This window comes from Bombus bifarius, unplaced genomic scaffold (genome assembly GCF_011952205.1).
Source record: "Bombus bifarius isolate JDL3187 unplaced genomic scaffold, Bbif_JDL3187 scf7180000007974, whole genome shotgun sequence".
NCBI lineage: Eukaryota > Metazoa > Arthropoda > Insecta > Hymenoptera > Apidae > Bombus > Bombus bifarius.
The window spans coordinates 2495029-2517305 of NW_022884360.1; the positions used below are offsets into that span (position 1 = coordinate 2495029).

A 22277-nucleotide genomic window follows, 5' to 3' on the forward strand; every position below is an offset into this window, starting at 1 on the left:
AAAAATTAGTTATTAAACATGTAAAAAACGTAAGAAATAGAATATTCAAAAAGTTTTAATTTACATTTAACATATTATGAATTTTAAATTATATAAATTTCTTATACGTAAATACAAGACATATGTATATAAGTAATAATGATATGAATATATATTCCTAATTAAATTTAATTCAATATAAAAAGTATGATATTAGTAATAATAAAATGGCTATGAGAAATATCACAATCTATTGTAAAGTAACATAAAAGTTATTCTTTCATGAGTGATTAATCAAATTAGGTTTGATAAATGATAACTAAATGGAGTTGGATCATAAATGAATTTCATAGTTACTTTCAATGATGTTACAATTCCATGCCTTACCTTTTTGTAACATAAGATTAACATCATTATAATTTTAAAACTATTGCCATTTTTATATATTATTACTTTTTTAAAGTTATAATTTTAGAAAGATTTTGTAATTGCACCATTAGATATTCTGAATAGCAAAGGTATTTTAGACATTATATCATAATAAAAATTATATAATGAATTGTTTAATTAAAAATATAATTATGTTTGTCTACTCAACTATTTCTTTGAAGTTGATTTATATCTGAATTTTAAGTATTTTCATATAATAAACTTCTCATAACACCTCTTTGTCAGTGATGCTCACGTGAGAAAATAAAACTGTGTTAAAAATATATTGTGCTTTTCCTTCATTTCTGTGAAATTTACTTGTAAATACTTGTAACATATTTTGGAAAAGTATACGTATATATTTTAATCTAATACTTGTTTTAATACAATTTTGACATAATTAAACATTTATTAGTCATTCTAGTATATCTTTGTTTAAGCTTAGTTATAAATTGATATAATTTCATATTTTGATATACTTCTTATATGATTGTTCCTAGAAAGCATTTATTTTATCTTTAACATCAAAATATTATACTTTCTTATTTTCTACTTTTGATAGGTTTAAATGATTTAGAAAGAAGATATGTTTAGATTTATTTTATTAATAGTTTTGCAAAAAATAAAAATGATTTAAAAAATAATTAAATTAAATTTATTATCATGCCGATGTATATGTGATATAAAATTTGAATATGAATAGAACATTCTTTGAAATATTGAACAAATTTGAATTATTAAATTAATAAATAATGTTTAAAATTTTCTGAAAACTGTAAATGATAAATAATTTGAAATTTGTTTGAGTGGTCACAACTGATTAATAAAAAGATATTTTCTAATATTTGTTAAAATATGAATTTTTATTTTTTACACATAGATTTTTAACTTCAAGCTATTTATGAATAATATGTAATTACTGTAATTACATATAATACAAATTATCTTTTGACTTTAGGAGTTACTTTGTTTTGAATAAGAATATGAAAAAATTAAATTTTTTTAAATGATTTTTTTTATCATATTATAATAGATTTGGACAGAATTATATAATATATACTAGTAAGCAAATTTAAGTAAGCAATTTAAAGTTATAAGCAACTTTATTTATAAAAAATATTTAAAATGTTTATTTCTTAGAAATGTTTTACATTAAAAGATTTATTTTACATATAACAATATTTATTATAAATAAAATAATATTTAAATATCTTATATAATATAGCTATTTTGTATATTAAAATTGTCTTTACTCGTTTAACGATTATTAATTTTTATTAATTAAATTTTACATACAGGTAAAAGCTCATAAATATTAGCTAATGAATCGTTAAAAATTATGAATTATTTTTAATCTTCATCCGAATCATCAGAATTTAAACCATTAGGTCCTTTGATAGTTTTAGGTTTTGAAACTTGTGATAACCATGGTTTTTTATTATTTTCTGATGACAAGTTCTCTTCAAATGTTATTGCTCCAGAAAGGGAAATTCTATATTCTAATATTTCAGTTGAAAAATCATCACGATTTCCTAAATCAGTAAATCCCACAATGTAATCATTAGTTTTACCATTAACAATGAGAGCAATTGTGGGAATAATTTTGATCCTTAAACGTTCTGTAAATGTATAATATAGATTAATATTACAAATTTTTAGATTTAAGCAAAGTTTAAGAGAATACACTAAAGAAATGTAGAAAATATGGACAATAATTAACTTACCAGTTAAAAATGGACATCGTACTACATTTAACTTACAAAACTTTGCTTCTATATGCTTTTTTGCAAGAATTTTGAGATGATGATCTACTATTTTACATCTTGGGGAATCGTCTTTACAAAACAGGCAAACAATGTTTTGAGATTTTTTTGAAATTTCAAAGAATTCTTTTTCATCATATAATTCTGAATATTCTCCATGACCCTAAAAATAGTCATAAACGTTGAATTAACAATTTTAATTGTATATAAAAATGGATTATTAAATAGTGAATTAAATACTATAAACTGATTAACTAGTTTATCTTTTTCTTGTGATAAAAAGATTACGTTGATTGCAGGAGGACAACATTATTCAGAGATTAAAATACTATATAATAATAAAATAGTAAAAGTTACACTACCAGTGCCAACCAATTCTGCTTTTGTTGTTGAAGCAACTTTAGCTTCTTTAAACGTTGTTCACGCAACTTTTCAAAATCACTAATGTCCAGATTTTCCAACTTTTCTATCTCTGTGTCTAATTGTTTTTCAACGCAGTGAGTTGCTTCTATTATTTTTTGTTGCAAAATAGTCTCCATTTCTACTTAAAAATAAAATTCTGAGAAATTTTTAGGTTATATTATACAAACTTAATATGTAATTTTATATTGCAATGTGAGAAAAGATAAACAGCTTTTATTTCATATTTGAACAAATAGATACTTTTTAATATGTGGATAATTGATACTATGTGGATAATTGATATTATAGAATATTTTATTTTTACTGTACTTTAAATTTTAGCAAATAAAGTTTTTCTTACTTATGCGGTTTCGGTTTGACCATATAAGGAATCTACGTTTCTGTCAAATTGTTTATGCGATAGAAAATACGTCTATCCTTGTTGCTTTTATAATTTACTTGATACCATATAAGGCAAGAAAAGTACAAATTTGATAAACCATAAATTTATAGATCGGTCATTTTTCATAAAGATATATTTTAAGTAAACTTTATATGGCATCAAAAATGTCTTACAAAAACAATTAAACGAAGATTTAAAAAATATTGAATACATTAATTATACCAGCGCAGTGATACCAACTTAGGTGTTGAGTTTTACAGTTGTCGACTTGCCTGACAGTAATAAAGATGGCGGATGTAACATACGAGTAACTGATGTTTGCTTCGATATCGACGTTAACAATTCTACGAAATAGCCGCGTTGACATATTGTGCGATGTGCATGTGAATGCGTGTGTGCGTGTTTATAGTGAAGTAAATTCCGTTCGAGAAAATATGTTAGAAATTTGTTGAATATGAGCGAAGGAGCGAATTCAGTTTCGCAGATCAGCGAGAATTCGCTTACGACCTTGAAAGATGAGGTCGATCCTGAGGAACTTCCTCCGAGAACGATATCGCACACGACGAGAAGGTCGAGATTTGGTACAAGCAATGTCCCATTGTCGCCTTATATTTTGATCGATGGTAGAAAATTGCGAAGCTCCTTGGCATTGAGCAAAAAAAAGCTTCCTCGACGTGTGAATTTCCCAACAAATGACAATCACTTGATTACGGGATGCCTGGAACCGGCCAATCCATGGAAATTCGGTGAGGATAAATATTTTTATCTTACATCTCCTCCTTACATTCATTCGTTCATTTTATATTGCTGGCTCTTAAAGGTCTATGCTCTGTAATTGTATTAATTAATAAATATTAATGATTCACAAGAATCCATTTATCTACGATAATATTTTAATCGTCATTAAGTTAACTTTATAGATACGTAAATATAAATGTTTCTAACAAATGTATGTATGATGTTTGTTTACTTAGTTGTGAGTTACAGAGATTTGTACTTTATACTTGTATTGATTAATAAATATTAATAATTCAAAAAATTGTATATTCTTAGCAATAATTTAAGCATTAAATTTGATTATTGTTAAAAGATGTTTATATATAAATGTTTGTAAAAACTCTATGTGAAATGTATATTAACGTAATTAGAGAAATTTGTGACTTATAGAGATCTATATCTTATACTATATAATTCGAGAATCTGTACTTTATTTGTCATTAAATTAATTACATGGACATTTAAATTATTTACCAATTAACTATAGAAAAATATCCATATTTCATAAAGTTACTTAATTTAAGTTTAATCTAATATGTTAATTATTCTTTAGAGAAGCACTAGAACTTTTAAAATTTAATAAAATCACAAATATTTTCAAAGGCATATAATCTAAAAGTATATTAAAAGGTATTAAGCTAGTTTAATTTATTTTATATGTTTAATTATATTATTTTGGCACTTATTAATAAGAATATATGTTTAGTTATATAGAAACTGTATTTATTTAATAATACTTTTCTATAATAACAAAATAGTATGATTAATTAAAAACTATAATCTGAATTTGAATTGTAATTTATAAATTATAAATTGATAAAATAACTTCTTTAAATTTTATTTTAAAGATGTTATTAGCACTCATAACATAATGGCTATAATCTTAAATATAAAATGATAAGTTACATCATTTGTTAATATCATTTTTGTAATTATTTACTTATATAGTTGTAGTGCACTAAGCCATTAGGTTTTTTTTATAGGTCATGCCAAATACAGAACGTTTAAGATTTCACAATGTGAACCATATACTAATTATAAGTTTGATGCAATATTGAAGTATGTACAATATATAATTAACCTGTAAATTATTTTTAAACCGTATTGTTTTAATTGTAATTTGTAAATTAGATTATTTTAAATAGAACAATGTATATTATAAAATTGTCTTATATAATAAAGAATTTGTTATATTCTCGAATTTATACCAATTTTATTCAAGTACACATTTGACTGTTTAAAAACATATGAGAATTAAATAAATTCTTTTTTAATGAAATAATGTGAAACTATGGTATGTGAGAGTATTTTAGTATATCTGTCATTTTTATGCAGTTGCATTTAGTTTACATCATTGTATTAATACGTTCTCTGTGGAATAATGCATATGAAATGGAAGTTAATTTTTTTAATAAAAACAATTATATTCTACAGAAAAACAGTATTTGATTTTTGATATATGTCTTACATTCATGTTAAAGTAAATATTTGGCTGTACTTTTAAGAAAAAGATGGAGAGTTGATTTCCGCTTGATCCTCTGCTTCTAGGGTCAAATTTATCAACTTGCTTTGTTGTGATAGAGAGGTGAACACTCAATGGAAATATAGACACTAGTTAATGATCAAGTCATTGCTACAAATGAAAAGTTTGGTGAGTCACCAATGAACGCCGCAGCGAACGTGTTAAAAACATTGTAATTATGAAATGCAAGTAATAAACTGAAGCTCAGAGTTATGTTTATAATATGTGTTGTTAGTAACATTTTGTCAAATAGGTTTGATCATGAATAGAATATAATATGTGAGACCTATTACATGAGGCGTATTCAGTATTTGAAAGTAATGAAAAAATGTTCTTATGAATAACATACAAGAACAAAATAAAGTAAAAATATGTATGAATATTGTATGAAACTTTTCAATTATTTTCAATTATTTAACTATTTCTGAAGTGGATATCACATGTATTATGTTGCATCTTATATAATCGACAGAATCCTCCAGCATCATCTGTTAGTCATATATATCTTAATATGTTGAACTTTTAATTTTTTATATTTTAAAAATATGTTGATTAATTGTTCACAGCTGAAAATGTGAATTGTGAAGATGTAATCTCATCATACAAGGAATCCTGTTTAAAACACAATTCAGATCCTCTGGAGATTGTTATAAATCAGCTTAAGGTAAAAGTGCATCTTTTCAAAATATTTGTATGCAATATTGGTTTGGATCAAAAAAAATATCAAAGCATCTAATATTAAATACATATTGATTACATATCTAATCATACTAATTATTAATTATTTGTAGTTTTATAACTAATATTCAAACTAATAGTTACGGATATAACAAGTATATGCGCAAATGTATATATTTAAGTTATAAAATATTGAAACACAAATAAAAGAAATGGAGAGAACATAAAAAGCAGGAATATAAAATTATATTTACACAATATCTGTTTAAATAAATATATAAATATAAAAATATATACATATATAGAAGAAAGATTTTTATTATATTAAATTGAAGCTCAAAATACTTAAGATTAGATATCTGCATCATATTTTACTTTGTGTTTCAAAATAATATTTAAATACTTTAAATATATAAAAAATTATTTTAAACATAACTATGAATATAGTTTATACATATCATGAAAATACATTTATCATATATATTTATTTGATATTTAGTATCGATAATAATGATTACTGTGCAGAATTTAGATACATTGGAATTGAGAAGTGAAGAGTTAGATTTAAAAGGACAGACATTGGATATTAATCATGCGGAACCATTGGAGGAAATTTTCAAAAGAGTTCGATTTAATAAAGTTAATTTAGAAGCCACATCTTTGGATGATGAGGTATTTCTATTAATTAAAAATTCGATCAAAAATAGTAATTTCTTTTGAAATGATATTTGATATCATTTGTCATTTTTATATTATAGAGTTCTGTGATATTATTTGATATGTTAGAATATTATGAATCTGCAAAGCACTTGAACATTTCGTCTAATCAAGGCATTGGAATTTATGGTTGGCAAGCATGTGCAAATATGATAAGAAAGGTATATATAATATGGTACATTTCATTTGAAAAGATTTATATGGTTATTAGTTTCAAATATTATCTTTATTATTTCATTGATTATCGTGTATAGAATGACTATGAATAACGAAAAAATTAGAAATGACACTAAATATATGAGTGTTTAAAATTAAGTTTTATGTTGATTAATACATAATTAATGGAATCATTATTTGTTTAGACCCAATGCTTGGAACATCTTGAAGCTAAGGATGTAATCCTTAATGAACAATACATGAATATCTTGAGTCGTGCATTAAGATTAGTCTGTCATCTACATGTGCTTAAATTAGAAAATTGTGGACTTTCAGGAAGATCTATCGTCACACTAGGTATTTATTATGCAATACAGTTTGTTAGTTTCATTCTTTTTTAATTAATTTATTTTTAAGTAGTTACAATTTACTCAAATAAAATTGATGAAATAAGTTTCTGATAATGTTACAGTAACATAGTGCTTTTAACAGTTGCAGCATTAAAAATGAACACTGGAATAAGAGAACTTTACTTAGCTGACAATGGGCTGAATTTATATGATGCAATACAGCTTGGTTCTCTTCTTAGATTAAATAATCATATACAGTTACTTGATATTAGGTACGTAACAAACAGAGGTAATGGATAATAAAACAAAACAATAAGATGTATAATTCTATAGCATTTGTCTTTTAATTATGATTACATATATTTTTAACGAATCTTTCTAATAAAAAACTAATTTACATATTTTACAATATATATTGAAAATTATTCTGAAGTAAAATGTTCTTTTAGTAATAATGTCATTCAAGATGATGGTGTACGTGATATCCTAGAAGGTCTCATCAATCAAATAAACGAGGACAAAGATGGTAAAGGTTTAAGCATATTAGTATTATGGAATAACCAACTGACAAAAAAATCATCTCCCTATTTCGCACGTATTATAGTATGTAATTTTATTTTATCATTATAGTTACGCATGTATGAACTATACACTTATAGTTATTGCTTTATGTATTTATATGTACTTGTATTATATTAATGCTGTTTATATAGGCATTGTCTAAGACGTTAGAGACACTAAATATTGGAAAAAATATGTTGTCTGATGAGTTGTTATTGATTATAAAAGATGCATTGAAAAAGAACCATGTTCTATTACAATTGGGAATACAATCAACTGAGCTTACATGTGATGGAATTGTTACATTATCTGAAATCATTGAAATAAACCATGCATTGCAAGTAAATATCATAAACTTTAGAATATAAAAAAGGATATAAAATCATTTTGTATTCAACTTATGTCTGTTTTACTGTTTTAGAGGATAGATTTAAGAAATAATAGAATACATTTGACTGGAATGAAGGCTCTCAGTTCTGCTATGAAAAAGAATAAAAATATTACTAAAATAGATTTAGATGATAAACCTGATATAAAAGTGGTAAGTGAACAAATTAGTGTCATTTTTCACTGGAAAAATATTTAAAAATATTATATTATAATTATTTGTTTTTTTATGTTAATAATAGGATAATTTAAACGAGACCTTGCTTCAGTACACGCAGCTTGTAGCTGAAATTCGAAGCTGTTGTTTGGAAAACGAGAAAAGTCGTATATTAGAAGAAAATAGCGAAGGTTTTGATAATTCATATCATAGCAGATTCTGTAGTGCAACCACTCGTAAAATTTCGCTTACTTGTCAAACATTACCATGTTCTTTATCACCCATGATTTCAATACAAAAAGATGAGCCTGGACGATCGATGCTCGAACCGAAACGTATTAATGGAGGTCGTCTTCGTTCTCCAGCCCCTAGTCCCGCCTCTTCACCCATAGCCAGTCCAATATTAAGTCCCTCGCGAAGTCGGTTTGTGGTGTCCCGAGTTCCAGAAACGTTACGTACTACAGAATCCTCAGTACCATCGTCATCATCTGTTCTTCCATCCCTTGGATCATCACCTACCTTTGTCACTTCTGCAAGTGGGTCATCTAGATTTCGTGTTTCAGTTGTTGAATCAGCAAATACTGTATCTTTATCTAAACCTGTTATTACTACGACCGAGGCTGATATCATGGTTGGTTTAAATCCAAAAGTTAATATTGCAGAATCGACTGATTTAAGTTCGAAAGTTAATATTAAAGAATCTACTGATTTAGATGATCTGAATACCGTACTCGCATCTGAATCAGAAAAGAATAATCAAACCATTGAAAGTTTTCGAAGTATTTCAAACGACTTGTCTCATCTAGCTTTAAATGTGGTAGAAAAAACGTATGCACCGACGATACTTGGATATCCTGTAGAAGAATTAAATACAAATAAATCTTTTGTTAAGACAAAGGTTGAAACTCAGCCTGATGATAATATAAGTTCTATTAGTCTAGAACGCAAGAAAGATGATGTGCCAGACAATCAAATTATTTCGAATCGATTGGAAGATGTTTCAACGATGACAGATATCGAGAGTGTAGAAAATCGTTCTAACGAAAATACAGAAGATGTAAAAACGTTTACACCTACAGATAGGAACGGAAAAAGTCCGCCTTATAATACAATAAGTGATAAATCAATAATTTGTAAGAAAGGTTACGATGCAACGGATAAAGTAACAAATACTCGTACAAACGAAAGTGTAGAATTGCAGTCGCAAACGAAACACGATCCAATACAAAAAAGTACTTCTAATTTAGGAAAATTACTTTCGCTGTTTCAACATTCTAGTTGTTTTTTTTCTGATTCCACTCCTATTAATCAGTTGAAAAGTAAAAATACGTTTCAAGGTAGCATAAACAGCATGATGACTCTTGGAGATAAATTCCATTATTACATAAAAGATAAGAGAGATAGGATTTATAATCGTGAAACGGAAGAGACCTCGGTATCGCTAAAGAGTAAATCAAAATTTTTCAATGTTTCTCAATTGCCAAGTTTACAAAGTTTAGCGAATATGATCCCATCGTTTAGATTCGAAGGTAATATAAATGCTCCTGGACAAAGTAATAAGCCTTGTTCCAAAGAAGTAGATCTTTTACTCAAGAAAGATAGTGAAAATGATTCAATCGATACAGAAAAAAAATCTGTTGAACATAGTAAAGAAAGCAGAAACTTACATGTCTATTTAGAAGGACGAAAGTCCACTCCTACTTTAGATAATCAATTATTATCTGAAAATATACAATCAAAATTTCCTCCTGGTGTTACTAACAAAGATGTAGTATTAGCTGCAGATTGCATTGTTTCGAATATTATTGATACTTGTTCTAAAATTGTGAATAATAATTTATTAATGCATGTTTCAAATAGTAACACGATTGTACCTGTACCTAAATTAATAGGTATACCTGAATATTCTGCTTTAAAAGCAGTTGTACAGAAACGAAATATAGCAGGAATACTAGATAAAGTAGATCCTATACTAATAAAAGAAACGAATAATGAAACTTTAACAGACAGTATTAATTTTACTAGTGATAGCAAATCTTTGTCGTGTAGTATGATGTATGATGTAAGCAATGATATGCATACTGTACATACGTCTGACAGAATGCACAATTTAGTAATATTAAATATAAGTACAAAAGATAATGTTGGAAATAATTCTGCTTTTAATGTAAATAGTACAGGAAGTAATACAGCATGTTTTGTATGTAATCAAAAATGTGTCTGTAATGTAAATAATAAACCACTTGAATGTTATAATACGTTGAAGATAAATGTAGGAACGAATTGTTTAAATAATGAAGTTACCACAATGTATAGTATTGACAGTAATAGTGATAGAAATGTCTTTATAAATGTTCATAATATGCCAACCAGCAATGACGTAGAAGGAATAAATGTATATCGTGTAAATAATAGTACGAATTGGAAAAGCGTAATTGTAAATAACATACCAGAAGCAAAGATATCAAAAATAAATTGTACATGTAAAGATACTAACTCCGAATTTAGCGATGATAGTGTACATTCATGTACTTCAGTACTTTATAGAGATGTAAATACACCAATAAAGCAAGAAGTGGTAGAGCCATTTGTTATAAAACATAACAAATATATTGAAATAAGTAATATAATTGAAATGAAAATTAATAGTTCTATTGTGAAAAATATTATGGATCATATGTTCAAGGATATGAATATTGTTATGCCCATACCAAGAATGTACTCTTCTATGACAAACTTCAATGTGTTAATTCTTAGAAATCTTATACATCATGTAGCAGATATCTCTATTGATGAAACTCCGATCAAAAAGCTTTCATTAGATATTACAACTAATAATTGGCCGAATATCGTTAAAGTAAAGACTTTATTTTGTGATCTATCTCAGATATCTCACTCATCAATGAATGCTATAACTGAAAAGCCAGAAAATATTTATAACAACAATGAAGCGTTAAAAATCGATGAAAATTCTTCACTGGAGGATAATGCCGAAGAAAGTATAAGTTTTTACAAAAAACAGAAAGTCAAAGAAAACGAGGCTTTTGGAACTGTTTCCGAATATTCTTCAGTACCTGTAATAGCTGATCCTATTGTCCATTCAAAAGAAGATGCATCTTATTTGAAAGACAATGATGATGTAAGCAGTAACTCACCAGAGAATATTCATATGCTCAGTAACTTTGGATCAAATATTGCTCAACATTTAAAATGCACAAATTCAGATGATATAAATGATACGACTCAACAATACTTAAATACAATTAAATGTGCAGTTGCCACAACCATATGTTCAACAGCTGTAGTGAACACAAGGGGCAATACAACAGTTGACATTATTTCTGATCAGAATACTAATATTGCTGAGCCTTCATCAGTAATTCGTGCAAACAGGTGAGTAAATTAAGCTATCACAATTGATGAAAATTATAAATCTATATATATATATATATATATATATATATATATATATATATATATATATATATATATATATTATATTACACTGAAGGTATTTCAGAAGAAAATGTTTATTAAATGTTGTAGTTAGATATTAATATTTTTATATTCTATTTCTCTCCAGTATATATAATTTGAAGAACATGTAATTTATTGTAATTTTGATCTTAAATATTGAAAAGTGATGTGAAAGAACTATTTCATATATTTCATAGTTGATGTTTAAAAGAAGTTTAAAATAAATTCTTTTTATTGTGAATATAAAGCTTTTTGTATTAACAAGGTTCCATATATTGAACATGGTCTCACTTTTTACAAAATCCTTTAATCTGAAATATTCAAGCTAGCTTTAATTTGGAATAATATTGGTATTATGGCACACATGTATAATTAACTGGACTGGTCTTATGATATGATTTTCTTCTGTTATATTGAAGCATTAGTTAAATTTAATTTTCTTTATTCTGAATTAAATATGAGCTGAAGCAACACACGCATACACACACACACACACACGCGCGCGCGCGCGCGCGCGCACGTACGCACATTATACTATTAAATAATTGCTTTACAAATGTTATTAAAATAAAATTATAATGTAATAATGGAAATAATTAAAGTCAAACTGAATACTTGTGTATATTATAACGAAGAAAGATTTTTAATGCTTAATATTATCTAAATGATTTCATGCTGCTTATTCTTCATTATACTGCATCATATTGGATATGTGAAATTAAGAATTGTATATAATTAATTTATGTATAAAGTGGACTGATTCAACCGCCATAAACATAAAAATTTATAAAACGCATTGTTTTGTAAAAACGATTTGAATCTGGTGGAAAAATATAATACCTATAAAATTTGTGAGACTTTATATTTTATTTGAGAAGTAATGCTTTTTCTTTTATTTATGCTGATTTCAACAGTATCTTATGTCTCGCTTGCACTTATTATAATAACTTTCATTCGACTAATGAAATCGTATTAATTTTCCTTTTAAAAAATACTATAAAAATTCATTTCACTTTTGTATATTTCCTATGCTAATAAAAAATCTTAACAGTTTGGTCCATATAATACTTAACTTATTTAATACTTAACACATAACACTAGTGTTGTATAAGCAGAAATTAAAAGCTTTATCGCATCTTTTTTAAGAATTTTATATTTGTTAGAACTATTTATTTATATTGATACAGTAAAGTGCTACAAAAACCTTTTAATCTATATAAATTGTTGATACAAGTATGTATGTGTTTTGTAAATTTTATGTAACTGACATTATTTAGTTAAAAATGATATTTGAATTAATAACAGATCTTATTTTTTAAAAGTTGAATATACATTTTATTTGATTCATTGTTAAACATAAAATTTTAGAAAAAACAATTACTGTATTTTTTTATAATATGTATATGATATATTGACCACATTAAAGTAATTAAGAAGTATATATTATTTATTTTATTGTATCCTCATCATTAATATTTATATATTATCCTTATCATATAAGGTATAAGATATAAGCATTGAATAGAGTTACAATACTGCAATTTCTTTTTATCATATTTATAATATTTATCATATTTTATTGAAGTATCATTTATTTCTGAGTTATCGTTTTGAACCTTTTAAGAACTGTTTAAGAAGTTGATGTAAAGATTTTACTTTACTGTATCAAATGATTATCTATGCTATGAATTAATTTATCATAAAAATGGGGCAGTATAAAATTACTTTATAAGAATCATTAACGTAATTTTTGTAGCACAAAATAAAATCAATGATATTGAAGAAGAAAAAGAAGAAGGAGAATTGCATCTTGTTGAATATGAAGACACAGAATTAAAGAGAAGATATATGGAGGAAAATAACAATCTTTACGATTTTGACGATGAAATTGACGAATTCAAGCAACTGACAATGGATCTTGAACCAAAGTATCAGCAATATGCTAAATGGAGGATCTAAAACTACGTATTATTTGACTGCTTTAATAGTGCGTGATGGTTTTGTAAGAACACAAGTTCAGCTCATAGAGTCGTTCCAAGGAAATTATATTGTACAAAAGAAAGATATAGGTAAATCTTATAAATGTTATTGTATATATATAGACAATTTGTAGTGTTTTATACATTAGTTCAGTTCAGTTTTAGTTCAAAGGTTTAAATTTATGAACAGAGAAGGTGAAAAAGATACAGGATCCATATACACATTCATGTGTATTAGGGATAATGTTAGTACGTGTTTGATTCTAGTCTAGAAAACAATTGATCTAATATATATTATAGTACGAATAAAAAAACAGCTATAGTTATCAAAACAAAGTTTGAGATCTAACTGTGGCTATTTTGATATTTCAAAATCAATTATTTAAATGTGTTATTGCTAACTTTAGCATTCATATGATTTGCACATGATCGGAAAACGTTGTGCATAATGTAGAGATGGATGTATATAATTGTAATATTGTAATATTATACTACTATGTGTGTACATGAGCGTGTATATACAACTTAATTAAACAATATATACACACTCATATTAGATGCACACCATGAAAAAATTGTTACTTTTGAAAGCAATTTGCGTCATTAAGGGAAAAGTATTACAGAAATTGTTATATGTAACATCAGATTTTTATTTATGAATTGTAAAACAATTTCAATATTGACATAATATATTTTTATTATATATAAGTATAGAATATATATATACACGTATATAAGAAGTTCTTGACTTAAACATAAGTCAATGCTTAGACTTGAAATTTGAGTCTTTGTTACTCGAAGAATGTATACTTGTTACATTGTATATTCGTAAAGTTTTTCTTTAATATGTTATTTCTATAAATATATATAGAACACAACTCGTTAGGGAAGAAGGAATGAAATTGACATGATATGAATGTAATTTTATTAAGCCATTGGCCTGTGTCAGGAATTTATTAATACTAATCATCAGTAACTCATAAATTATGTTTCATATATATTCGTAATCGCGAAATTTACTTTCGTACATTAAAAGCAGCCGATGAAATATTACATAACATAAAACTTTAAAGTATTATTTTATAATTAATAACGACTTTATGGAGTTCAAAGTAACGAGTAAATGGATAATACCTAATTATATTTCGTTGAATTTTGACGAAGCATTACGAAAAATTAAAAGAAATATTCAATAGTTATAGTTAGCTATATTCATATATTTCTTCAATCACGAAGCTCTATAACTAAAATTAAAATAAAAAGTCGATTAATGAATAGTACTGTGTTGATTTAGCGATCTTAAAAATATAATTATTGTAATTATTTTACAGATATGTATGTACGTACACGCATGCGCGATTCTGTACATTAAGTTCGCATAGAATTCGCGCGCATGAAATGCGTACGCTTACGTTGTGAAATGAATTATGTACAATTTATATATATTGAGAAGGAATTGAATTTATTAAGAATTTTATCACACCAAGAAATGAAAGAATAAAGATGGTTTACTAACATGTTGCAGTTCAATAATCTCATTAATTAATACACATCGATATTAATATTTGCACATACTAGATATATTTTTATTAAAGACATATGTAAGCATTTTACATTTTTATGTTTCGCTAAATGTTTAAAATAGACGTTATTTTGTAAAAATTCTTATTGTCAAATCAATGAATGATCTTTATTGATTTATCATGTAAATATGTAAATATTCTATTACTAAAGAATACGGTTAACCAACATTATGAATTAGTTAACATTTAAAATTAATTTTTTTAATTTCCACAGATTTTTACATCATTTCCGTTTCTGCTATACATATGAATATGATATGATATGCTTTCTACACCATCGTCGTAGCAACATGAAATTGTACGCGCAGTCGTGGTTCGAATGTACAAAGGAATCTCACGTACATATATGTATAGTAAAAACACCGATCTATTATTTCGCCTATCAAAAACAATTTATTATTGGCTTATTTGTAAATTATTGTCATTAATGAAATAATTCGAACAATTTATTTAAAATGGAACAATCTTGTCTAAATGCAATTCTACGAACGAATAGAATGTGTTCATAGTTTTGTGATTTTGGAATATTGATCGTGTAATGAGGAAGATTTGTGCTTCAAATACAGTTTGACTTACAAAAATAAGTTTTCGAATAGATCGTGAAATACTATAGATGCATATTTTTTAATATGGAAAGGTCGAATCATTATTTCTGATAGAGAAATTGCCTATCAAGAAAGAACATGAATGATTGGCACTGTTGATCATTCGAAGATTTAGTTTTTGTTCCTTGAGAGTCGGTAATATTATTATTAACTATCTAATCATTTGTTGAAGTAAAATTTTCTGTGTAGATTAAATTTAATTTGATGATCATTTTTAAAGAATGTATGAAAATTTGATTTTCATTGTGGCTGATTAGAATATGAAATTAACTATAATAACTAGTAAATTCATATATTGTAATTATTATTATATTTTTTCGCTTTTTAATATCAATTTAAATCTAAGAATGCTTAAATTTTACTGATTTATTGAAATTTACATTTTTCGTGCTATAAATGTATATATAAAACAATGATATATATTGTGACATTGATTTATACACTGAAAATATATTGAAATATAAAGAAATATTTCATTTATATATTTTTTCACCAGCTGTTTCTGCCTCATCTTAGTGAAATGTATAATTGGCATGGCTTTGTGATAGTGAATAGTCAATTAATCGGATATTGGCTTAGGTCTTGATAAATATAATGTAAACAAGATACTTTTCTTTTATTCATGTCATGGAGAATATACTTTTTTAAGGTAAATATATTTCTGTTTTCAACTAACTAAATTAATTAATAAAACTAAATTTTTTAAATAATAAGGTCAAACACTAGTGGACCTTCTATATTTGTTTTATACCTTGAATAATATAAATGCAATAAAAATCTTTCCAAAATACTGTTTTAGCTTGGATATGGTAACTATGAATTCTGAACAATCGGCATGTCGCCGAAAACCAGGTGAAAATAATGACATTGGAGGAACAGCTGATCGATATAGAAGTAGAGATAATCAAATAGATCAATGTAACAATCAAAATGGCCAAGCAGTTGACAAATCTCCAAGTAGTCCCACATATCATATCACTGCCTCATGTGCCGAAGATACACCTAATTATCTTGTGTATCAGAAAGTAAGAGAGAATATTTTTTTATAATTTTTAAATGTTCTTATCTTTAATTTTATTTATCTGTGTATTGTAGATGGAAGATATCGTAGAAAAAATGTCAGATGAAGTTACAGGTGTTCCAGTGAAAACGGTAAAGAATTTTATGACAAAAACACCTTCTGTTTTTACTGGTAATATATTACAATTTTATTTGACATTTTATTATTCTTTCTTTATTTTTTAATATGATATTAATGTACTTAATTCTCTTTATTATTTTAGGTACAGATTTAATATCATGGATGATGAAGGCCATGGCTATAGATGATCAAGGTACAATTAAAATATTAAGTACATAAACATTAGGGAAAAATCACAAAATAAAAGGGTTTTTGCTTCTGCTTTCAACTATTAATTATATTATAATTAATCATAGCCTTCAAAGTATAATAGTAGCTCAAAGTAATAGTTATTTATTTAGCTCTTGTCTTAGCATTATTAATTGATTAAAAAAATGTAACTACTACAAAATAAGAGATATGGAATTTGAAGAAGATTACATAAAAAAATGACAAACAATTTAATTGTATAAATAATATTGAATGATTTAATTTCTAAAATGTTCTTTTATTGTTGATTTTCCCTCATAAATCATATAAAAAGTTATTTGATTTTAACTAATTAGAAATGTATTGATATGATAGAGGCACTTCATGTGGCACATCTTATGGCATCTCATGGATATTTCTTCCCTATTGATGACCACTGCCTTACTGTAAAAAATGATAATACTTTCTATAGGTTTCAAACACCATATTTTTGGCCATCAAATTGTTGGGAACCAGAAAATACTGATTATGGTATGAAAACTATTTTTTTTTTTAATTTAGCATTGATTACACAAATGTATTTCTTGTACTAATTATATAAATATCAAATTATTTGTAAAAGAATTTATATTTAACTTTAATATTATAGCTGTCTATTTATGCAAAAGAACGATGCAAAATAAAACACGTTTAGAATTAGCAGATTATGAGGCTGAAAATTTAGCTAAGTTACAGAAAATGTTTTCGAGGAAATGGGAGTTCATTTTTATGCAAGCAGAAGCACAAAGCAAAGTCGATAAAAAGCGAGATAAATTAGAAAGAAAGGTACTGGATAGTCAGGAAAGAGCTTTCTGGGATGTATATAGACCAATGGTAATAATATCTAATTTTATTTGTATTTTTTGAAAAAGTATTTCTTATTGAATAATGATCACATATTTAATATAATAGGAAACTTATATAATTATTATATGTTCCAGCCTGGATGTGTTAATACGACAGAAATGGACATTAAGAAAGCATGCCGTACTTATAAACCAATTTCGAAGTTAAACAAACATTTAGGTATGACTAGTACCGACATTCCTTCACATTCAGGATCGTTCTCGATATCATCGATAGAATCGTTAAATAAGGAGATTGAAATGTTGAAATCTAGACTAGATAGATCGAATATAAAGGTCTCGAAAGTTTCAGAAGCGTAAGTAAATATCACCTTTAAATATTATCGAATATTATTGTAAATTTTTGCCAAAACTGTATGATGTTATATAATTAATTTATTTTAAGCAATATTAATTTGCTTAAATTACATATCTTATTTTTAAGTATTTTTAATTGTAATTATTTTAGTCTGATTGCATATTTTGAGCAGTATGTAGAGTATGATCCTTTTTTCATACAACCTGAATTCACAAATCCATGGATATCAGATAATCCTGAAATGTGGGAGCAAGAAAAATTAGCGTACGTGTATTTCTTAATTTATATTATACTTATTTATATGTACATTATTAAGATAATACATCTGATTTTTTTTAAATAGCAAAGAAATATCAACAAGAAGAGTAAAAAGATGGGGTTTTAGTCTTCAAGAATTGCTACAAGATCCTGTTGGTAGAGAACAATTTATACGCTTTCTGGATAAAGAGTTCAGTGGTGAAAATCTAAAGTAAGTAGGAAGATATTCTAATTTAGATAGTCATATTCAAGTTTTGGACTAGAATATCTCTATAAAATAAAATACAACTATAGAGATTAAAAATACAAATTCCTCGTTGATATACGTAGATTTTGGGAAGCCGTGCAAGAATTGAAAACATTACCTCAAAAAGAAGTTCAAAATAAAGTGAACGAAATTTGGAATGAGTATTTGGGTCCAGATGCTAGTTGTCCAATTAACGTCGATTGCCAGTCCTATGAGCTAACAAAGAAGCATTTACAAAAACCTGATCGATGGTGTTTCGACATAACAGCGGTACAAATTACAAACAAGATTTTACAAGTTAAAATTAAGAAACTTCGTAGGAAAGATATTTATTCAAGAAATTCATTGAAATATTAAGATCGAATAAATTAAATGTAATAAAAGCTTAGAAATAATAATAATAATGGAGAAAATAATAAAACAATCTTCTGTGGTATTCAATTTTAGGCACACGTTTATCATCTGATGAAAAGCGATAGTTACTCCAGGTATCTTCGCTCGGAAATGTATAAGGATTTTCTCAGTGGCTCGAAGAAAAAGGTCAATATATCATTTATAAATTATATTTTGACATATTAGATCACTACTATGAGTAGTAGCACCCCGACACGTAGTAGTTACGCAGTTATTAATATAGTTACAATTATTATAATTGTAATTGTTATTGTAACTGTTATTTTAATATTCCTAATGCTGTTATTTTAATTTATAAAAACAATTATGAATATATATATATATATATTATCATCTTTACTGCTGCCGTCATCATTACCACTAACGTCGTTATTTGTCTTCATCATCGCCATCGTTATGGTCGTCTTCGTCACTATCATCTTTGTCTGCATTATCATTATCATTTAGATAAGATATTTTGTATAATATTTCATTACAATATATAGCTTATCGTTATGATATTATTTACTAATTTTGTTGTCCTACAATACTATTTGCATTCTTGTTATATTATTTAAATTTATTTATTTCAATTTTTTCGCAATTTTTGTACACAACATTTTTTATATGCATACACAGTATTTGATCTTTTAATAATTATAATTTTGTAGCCTGCTTTTTGAGATATTTGGTTTCCACTGTGACTTTGAGATTGTTGTGGAGATAGTTTTTTTATTTAGATAGTTTTTATTTAGCAGATTATTATTTGTATATGTTTTATATTTTTTCAGACATTCTTTAGTCTTTTCCTAATTTAGTTTTTAACTACAGCTTCACTACTGATGTATGTATCACCTAGCTACTTCAAGAAAAGAAATGAAAAATTATAACACTATATTTATATTAACTCCAAGCAAAAAATAGTACAAGTCGGTAACTAACAATTTATAAAATATCAGTTTGTAGAAGGTTTGTCAATTTATTTAATGTAATTAGATGATAAAAATGACCCAAACAAATTGCAAAAATAATACTTAATAATATTAATGTTCGTAATTAAATAATTATACGTGATTGTGTATGTATATACTCAAGAATCACATTCAAATCTCTAACAGTATCTAAAGATTTCTAACAGTTCTTTTTGTTGGAAACAATTTTTTACTCAACGATGTCAAAAATTTAACTTCATTAGTTTATGCAACCAAAATGTAAAGTTTTTATATTAATGTTACATAATAGACATTATGAATATCATCAACATTATTATCATTATTATCGTCCTCGACATCACTATCGCTGTCAATATTATTAATAACATTTTTATAGTTCTTTATAAGACTTCATAACACTTATATTGCATATACTTAAAACTTCTTAAATAGTAATCCGCTGCAAACTCGAGAGTTTTGTAAACATTTTAAAAAATTAGCTTAAAAAAGAAGTCTTAGCATCTGTTAATAAAATTACATCCTTTGTTCAATTATTTCAGACTTCGGTAAAAGGTATTCGTTCTATTGTATCGTTCAGCGGGCGCAGAGACACAGCCACGTCGTAATCACCAGCTTAAAAATTTTTCATAAATGGTTTTGGGAATCTTTCCAAGTCTCGTGTTATGTTTTCGTATTCAGAATGATTCGAAGAGGAGACAATGCAGTTCATTTTATTACTATCACGCTAAAAAAGAGTAAGTATGCAAAATACTTTAAATCCGCATCTAGCGCAATTTTCCACTTGCTTCCATACAATTTTTTGTAGAATAATTGAGTCTCTTGGAAGCCAAACTGATCAACTCCATTTTTTGTCAATTTTTTAATTTTATTATCTATGTATACAATTAATAAATGTTCAATTCTAAGGACGTTTAAAGAACGGTGTTTGTAACATCATCTTCTACCTTTTATTTTATGGAATTGATCAGAATGATTCTTAAACAGCTCAGTGATAAATTATACCAAGCCCTGAAATAGGTTTTGTAAATAATTTATTCCAATAGACGTATTATTAGTACAAGCAAAAACTGTATAACTGTATAGAGCAATTCTATAAACATTTATTTATTAAATTACACGTCATTAATGATATTTAATTATTTATAATTATTATAATATATTTTTCCCAAGTATAGGTAGTCTAAATTAAAGTAAACACTACAATTGTAAAATAATAATTCTACATGGAATTCTAAAGAGACTATCAAGAATTTCTCAAATATGAAATTTTGATAAGTTGATATTCCATCGACAAAAATTAATTATGTTCAGGTATGCATATGTTTAAAAGAAAAGAAAAAAGCATCTCAGATTATTAACTGTTACAACAGTCAGAAACTAAAATGCATGATTAACATGTAATGATTAATAATACATTAGTAATTATTATACAATAAAATTTTACTAAAGCACATGTTCCACTATACTCTTCCATATCTTACAAAAATGAAATGTTTGTCAATACAATAAGTATTGTATTAAGTAAAGTAATTGAGATCGAATATTAAAAATATAACTCCTACATTTCTGAGTAACACATAACTCTTGTATGCCTTTGACAATGTTTAAAATCTACAGTATTTGTTTAAGATTAATAAAGAAAGAAACAATAGGATACCACACACCTATTTTCGTATCAATTATATTTTTCATGAATAGACAAATACGCCTGTAGTGAAGAAAATATTATACGAAAAGTTATCAAGCATTTGCAATCTTGTAATATTTATTATATTAAAACGTATTGTAAGCCAGGTATATATTAGAAGAACAAAATGTAATTATAAATATAAGATAGTATAAAAAAGAACAGTGATGTATGATCTTTTATCTAGCAGTAATTCATTGACCCAAAATTTATAAATTGTATAAGATTATCTCCAATTTTTTAACATTATTTAAAATTATCCGTAGTCTTTTTATTTATGA

At 26.0% G+C, this 22277-nt stretch overlaps 3 protein-coding genes across 9 annotated transcripts; 2 read left to right on the plus strand and 1 right to left on the minus strand.

Moving 5' to 3' along the window:
- Positions 1-1661: 1661 nt before the first annotated feature.
- On the minus strand, positions 1662-3377 carry LOC117217167 (thioredoxin domain-containing protein 9). Of its 3 annotated transcripts, none has more exons than XM_033464550.1 (4): positions 3199-3377; positions 2534-2712; positions 2133-2334; positions 1662-2027 (listed from the first exon to the last, which is right to left on the minus strand). In XM_033464550.1, exons 1-4 carry the CDS (start codon positions 3341-3343, stop codon positions 1759-1761), a joined length of 795 nt encoding a protein of 264 aa, XP_033320441.1. In that variant the 5' UTR covers positions 3344-3377; the 3' UTR covers positions 1662-1758. The 3 variants fall into 3 exon arrangements, with proteins under 3 accessions (XP_033320441.1, XP_033320443.1, XP_033320444.1); XM_033464552.1 differs by having other exon boundaries at positions 2935-3213; XM_033464553.1 differs by lacking the exon at positions 3199-3377 and adding an exon at positions 2904-3165.
- On the plus strand, positions 3357-15254 carry LOC117217165. Of its 2 annotated transcripts, none has more exons than XM_033464547.1 (11): positions 3357-3722; positions 5842-5939; positions 6479-6625; positions 6712-6831; positions 7033-7183; positions 7319-7448; positions 7626-7779; positions 7890-8078; positions 8159-8278; positions 8367-11674; positions 13515-15254. In XM_033464547.1, the coding sequence occupies exons 1-11, from the start codon at positions 3431-3433 to the stop codon at positions 13522-13524; spliced, it is 4719 nt and encodes a 1572-aa protein (XP_033320438.1). In that variant the 5' UTR covers positions 3357-3430; the 3' UTR covers positions 13525-15254. The 2 variants fall into 2 exon arrangements, with proteins under 2 accessions (XP_033320438.1, XP_033320439.1); XM_033464548.1 differs by lacking the exon at positions 13515-15254 and adding an exon at positions 11781-12022 and having other exon boundaries at positions 8367-11719.
- Positions 15255-15643: 389 nt separating this feature from the next.
- LOC117217166 (regulator of G-protein signaling 7) lies at positions 15644-22158 on the plus strand. Of its 4 annotated transcripts, none has more exons than XR_004489484.1 (14): positions 15644-16060; positions 16422-16574; positions 16725-16950; positions 17021-17117; positions 17209-17259; positions 17631-17786; positions 17905-18128; positions 18236-18456; positions 18609-18722; positions 18802-18927; positions 19047-19233; positions 19411-19503; positions 20849-21043; positions 21115-22158. XR_004489484.1 is itself a non-coding variant. In XM_033464549.1 (13 exons), exons 3-13 carry the CDS (start codon positions 16732-16734, stop codon positions 20912-20914), a joined length of 1554 nt encoding a protein of 517 aa, XP_033320440.1. In that variant the 5' UTR covers positions 15644-16060; positions 16422-16574; positions 16725-16731; the 3' UTR covers positions 20915-22158. The 4 variants fall into 4 exon arrangements, 1 of the variants encoding a protein (XP_033320440.1); XR_004489485.1 differs by having other exon boundaries at positions 21480-22158; XR_004489486.1 differs by having other exon boundaries at positions 21485-22158.
- Positions 22159-22277: the final 119 nt, after the last annotated feature.

Excerpts from the sequence above, each read along its gene's own strand:
- LOC117217167 (XM_033464550.1), bottom strand. The coding sequence starts at position 3,343 with ATGTCAACGCGGCTATTTCGTAGAATTGTTAACGTCGATATCGAAGCA. Across the intron at positions 2,335-2,533 it reads AGCAGAATTGGTTGGCACTG|GGTCATGGAGAATATTCAGA; the intron begins GTAGTGTAACTT and ends GACTATTTTTAG. Across the intron at positions 2,028-2,132 it reads ACGATGTCCATTTTTAACTG|AACGTTTAAGGATCAAAATT; the intron begins GTAAGTTAATTA and ends ATACATTTACAG.
- LOC117217166 (XM_033464549.1), top strand. The coding sequence starts at position 16,732 with ATGGTAACTATGAATTCTGAACAATCGGCATGTCGCCGAAAACCAGGT. Across the intron at positions 18,457-18,608 it reads GTCTCGAAAGTTTCAGAAGC|TCTGATTGCATATTTTGAGC; the intron begins GTAAGTAAATAT and ends TAATTATTTTAG. Across the intron at positions 19,504-20,848 it reads TCAGTGGCTCGAAGAAAAAG|ACTTCGGTAAAAGGTATTCG; the intron begins GTCAATATATCA and ends CAATTATTTCAG.
- LOC117217165 (XM_033464547.1), top strand. The coding sequence starts at position 3,431 with ATGAGCGAAGGAGCGAATTCAGTTTCGCAGATCAGCGAGAATTCGCTT. Across the intron at positions 3,723-5,841 it reads GGCCAATCCATGGAAATTCG|CTGAAAATGTGAATTGTGAA; the intron begins GTGAGGATAAAT and ends AATTGTTCACAG. Across the intron at positions 8,279-8,366 it reads ATAAACCTGATATAAAAGTG|GATAATTTAAACGAGACCTT; the intron begins GTAAGTGAACAA and ends TGTTAATAATAG.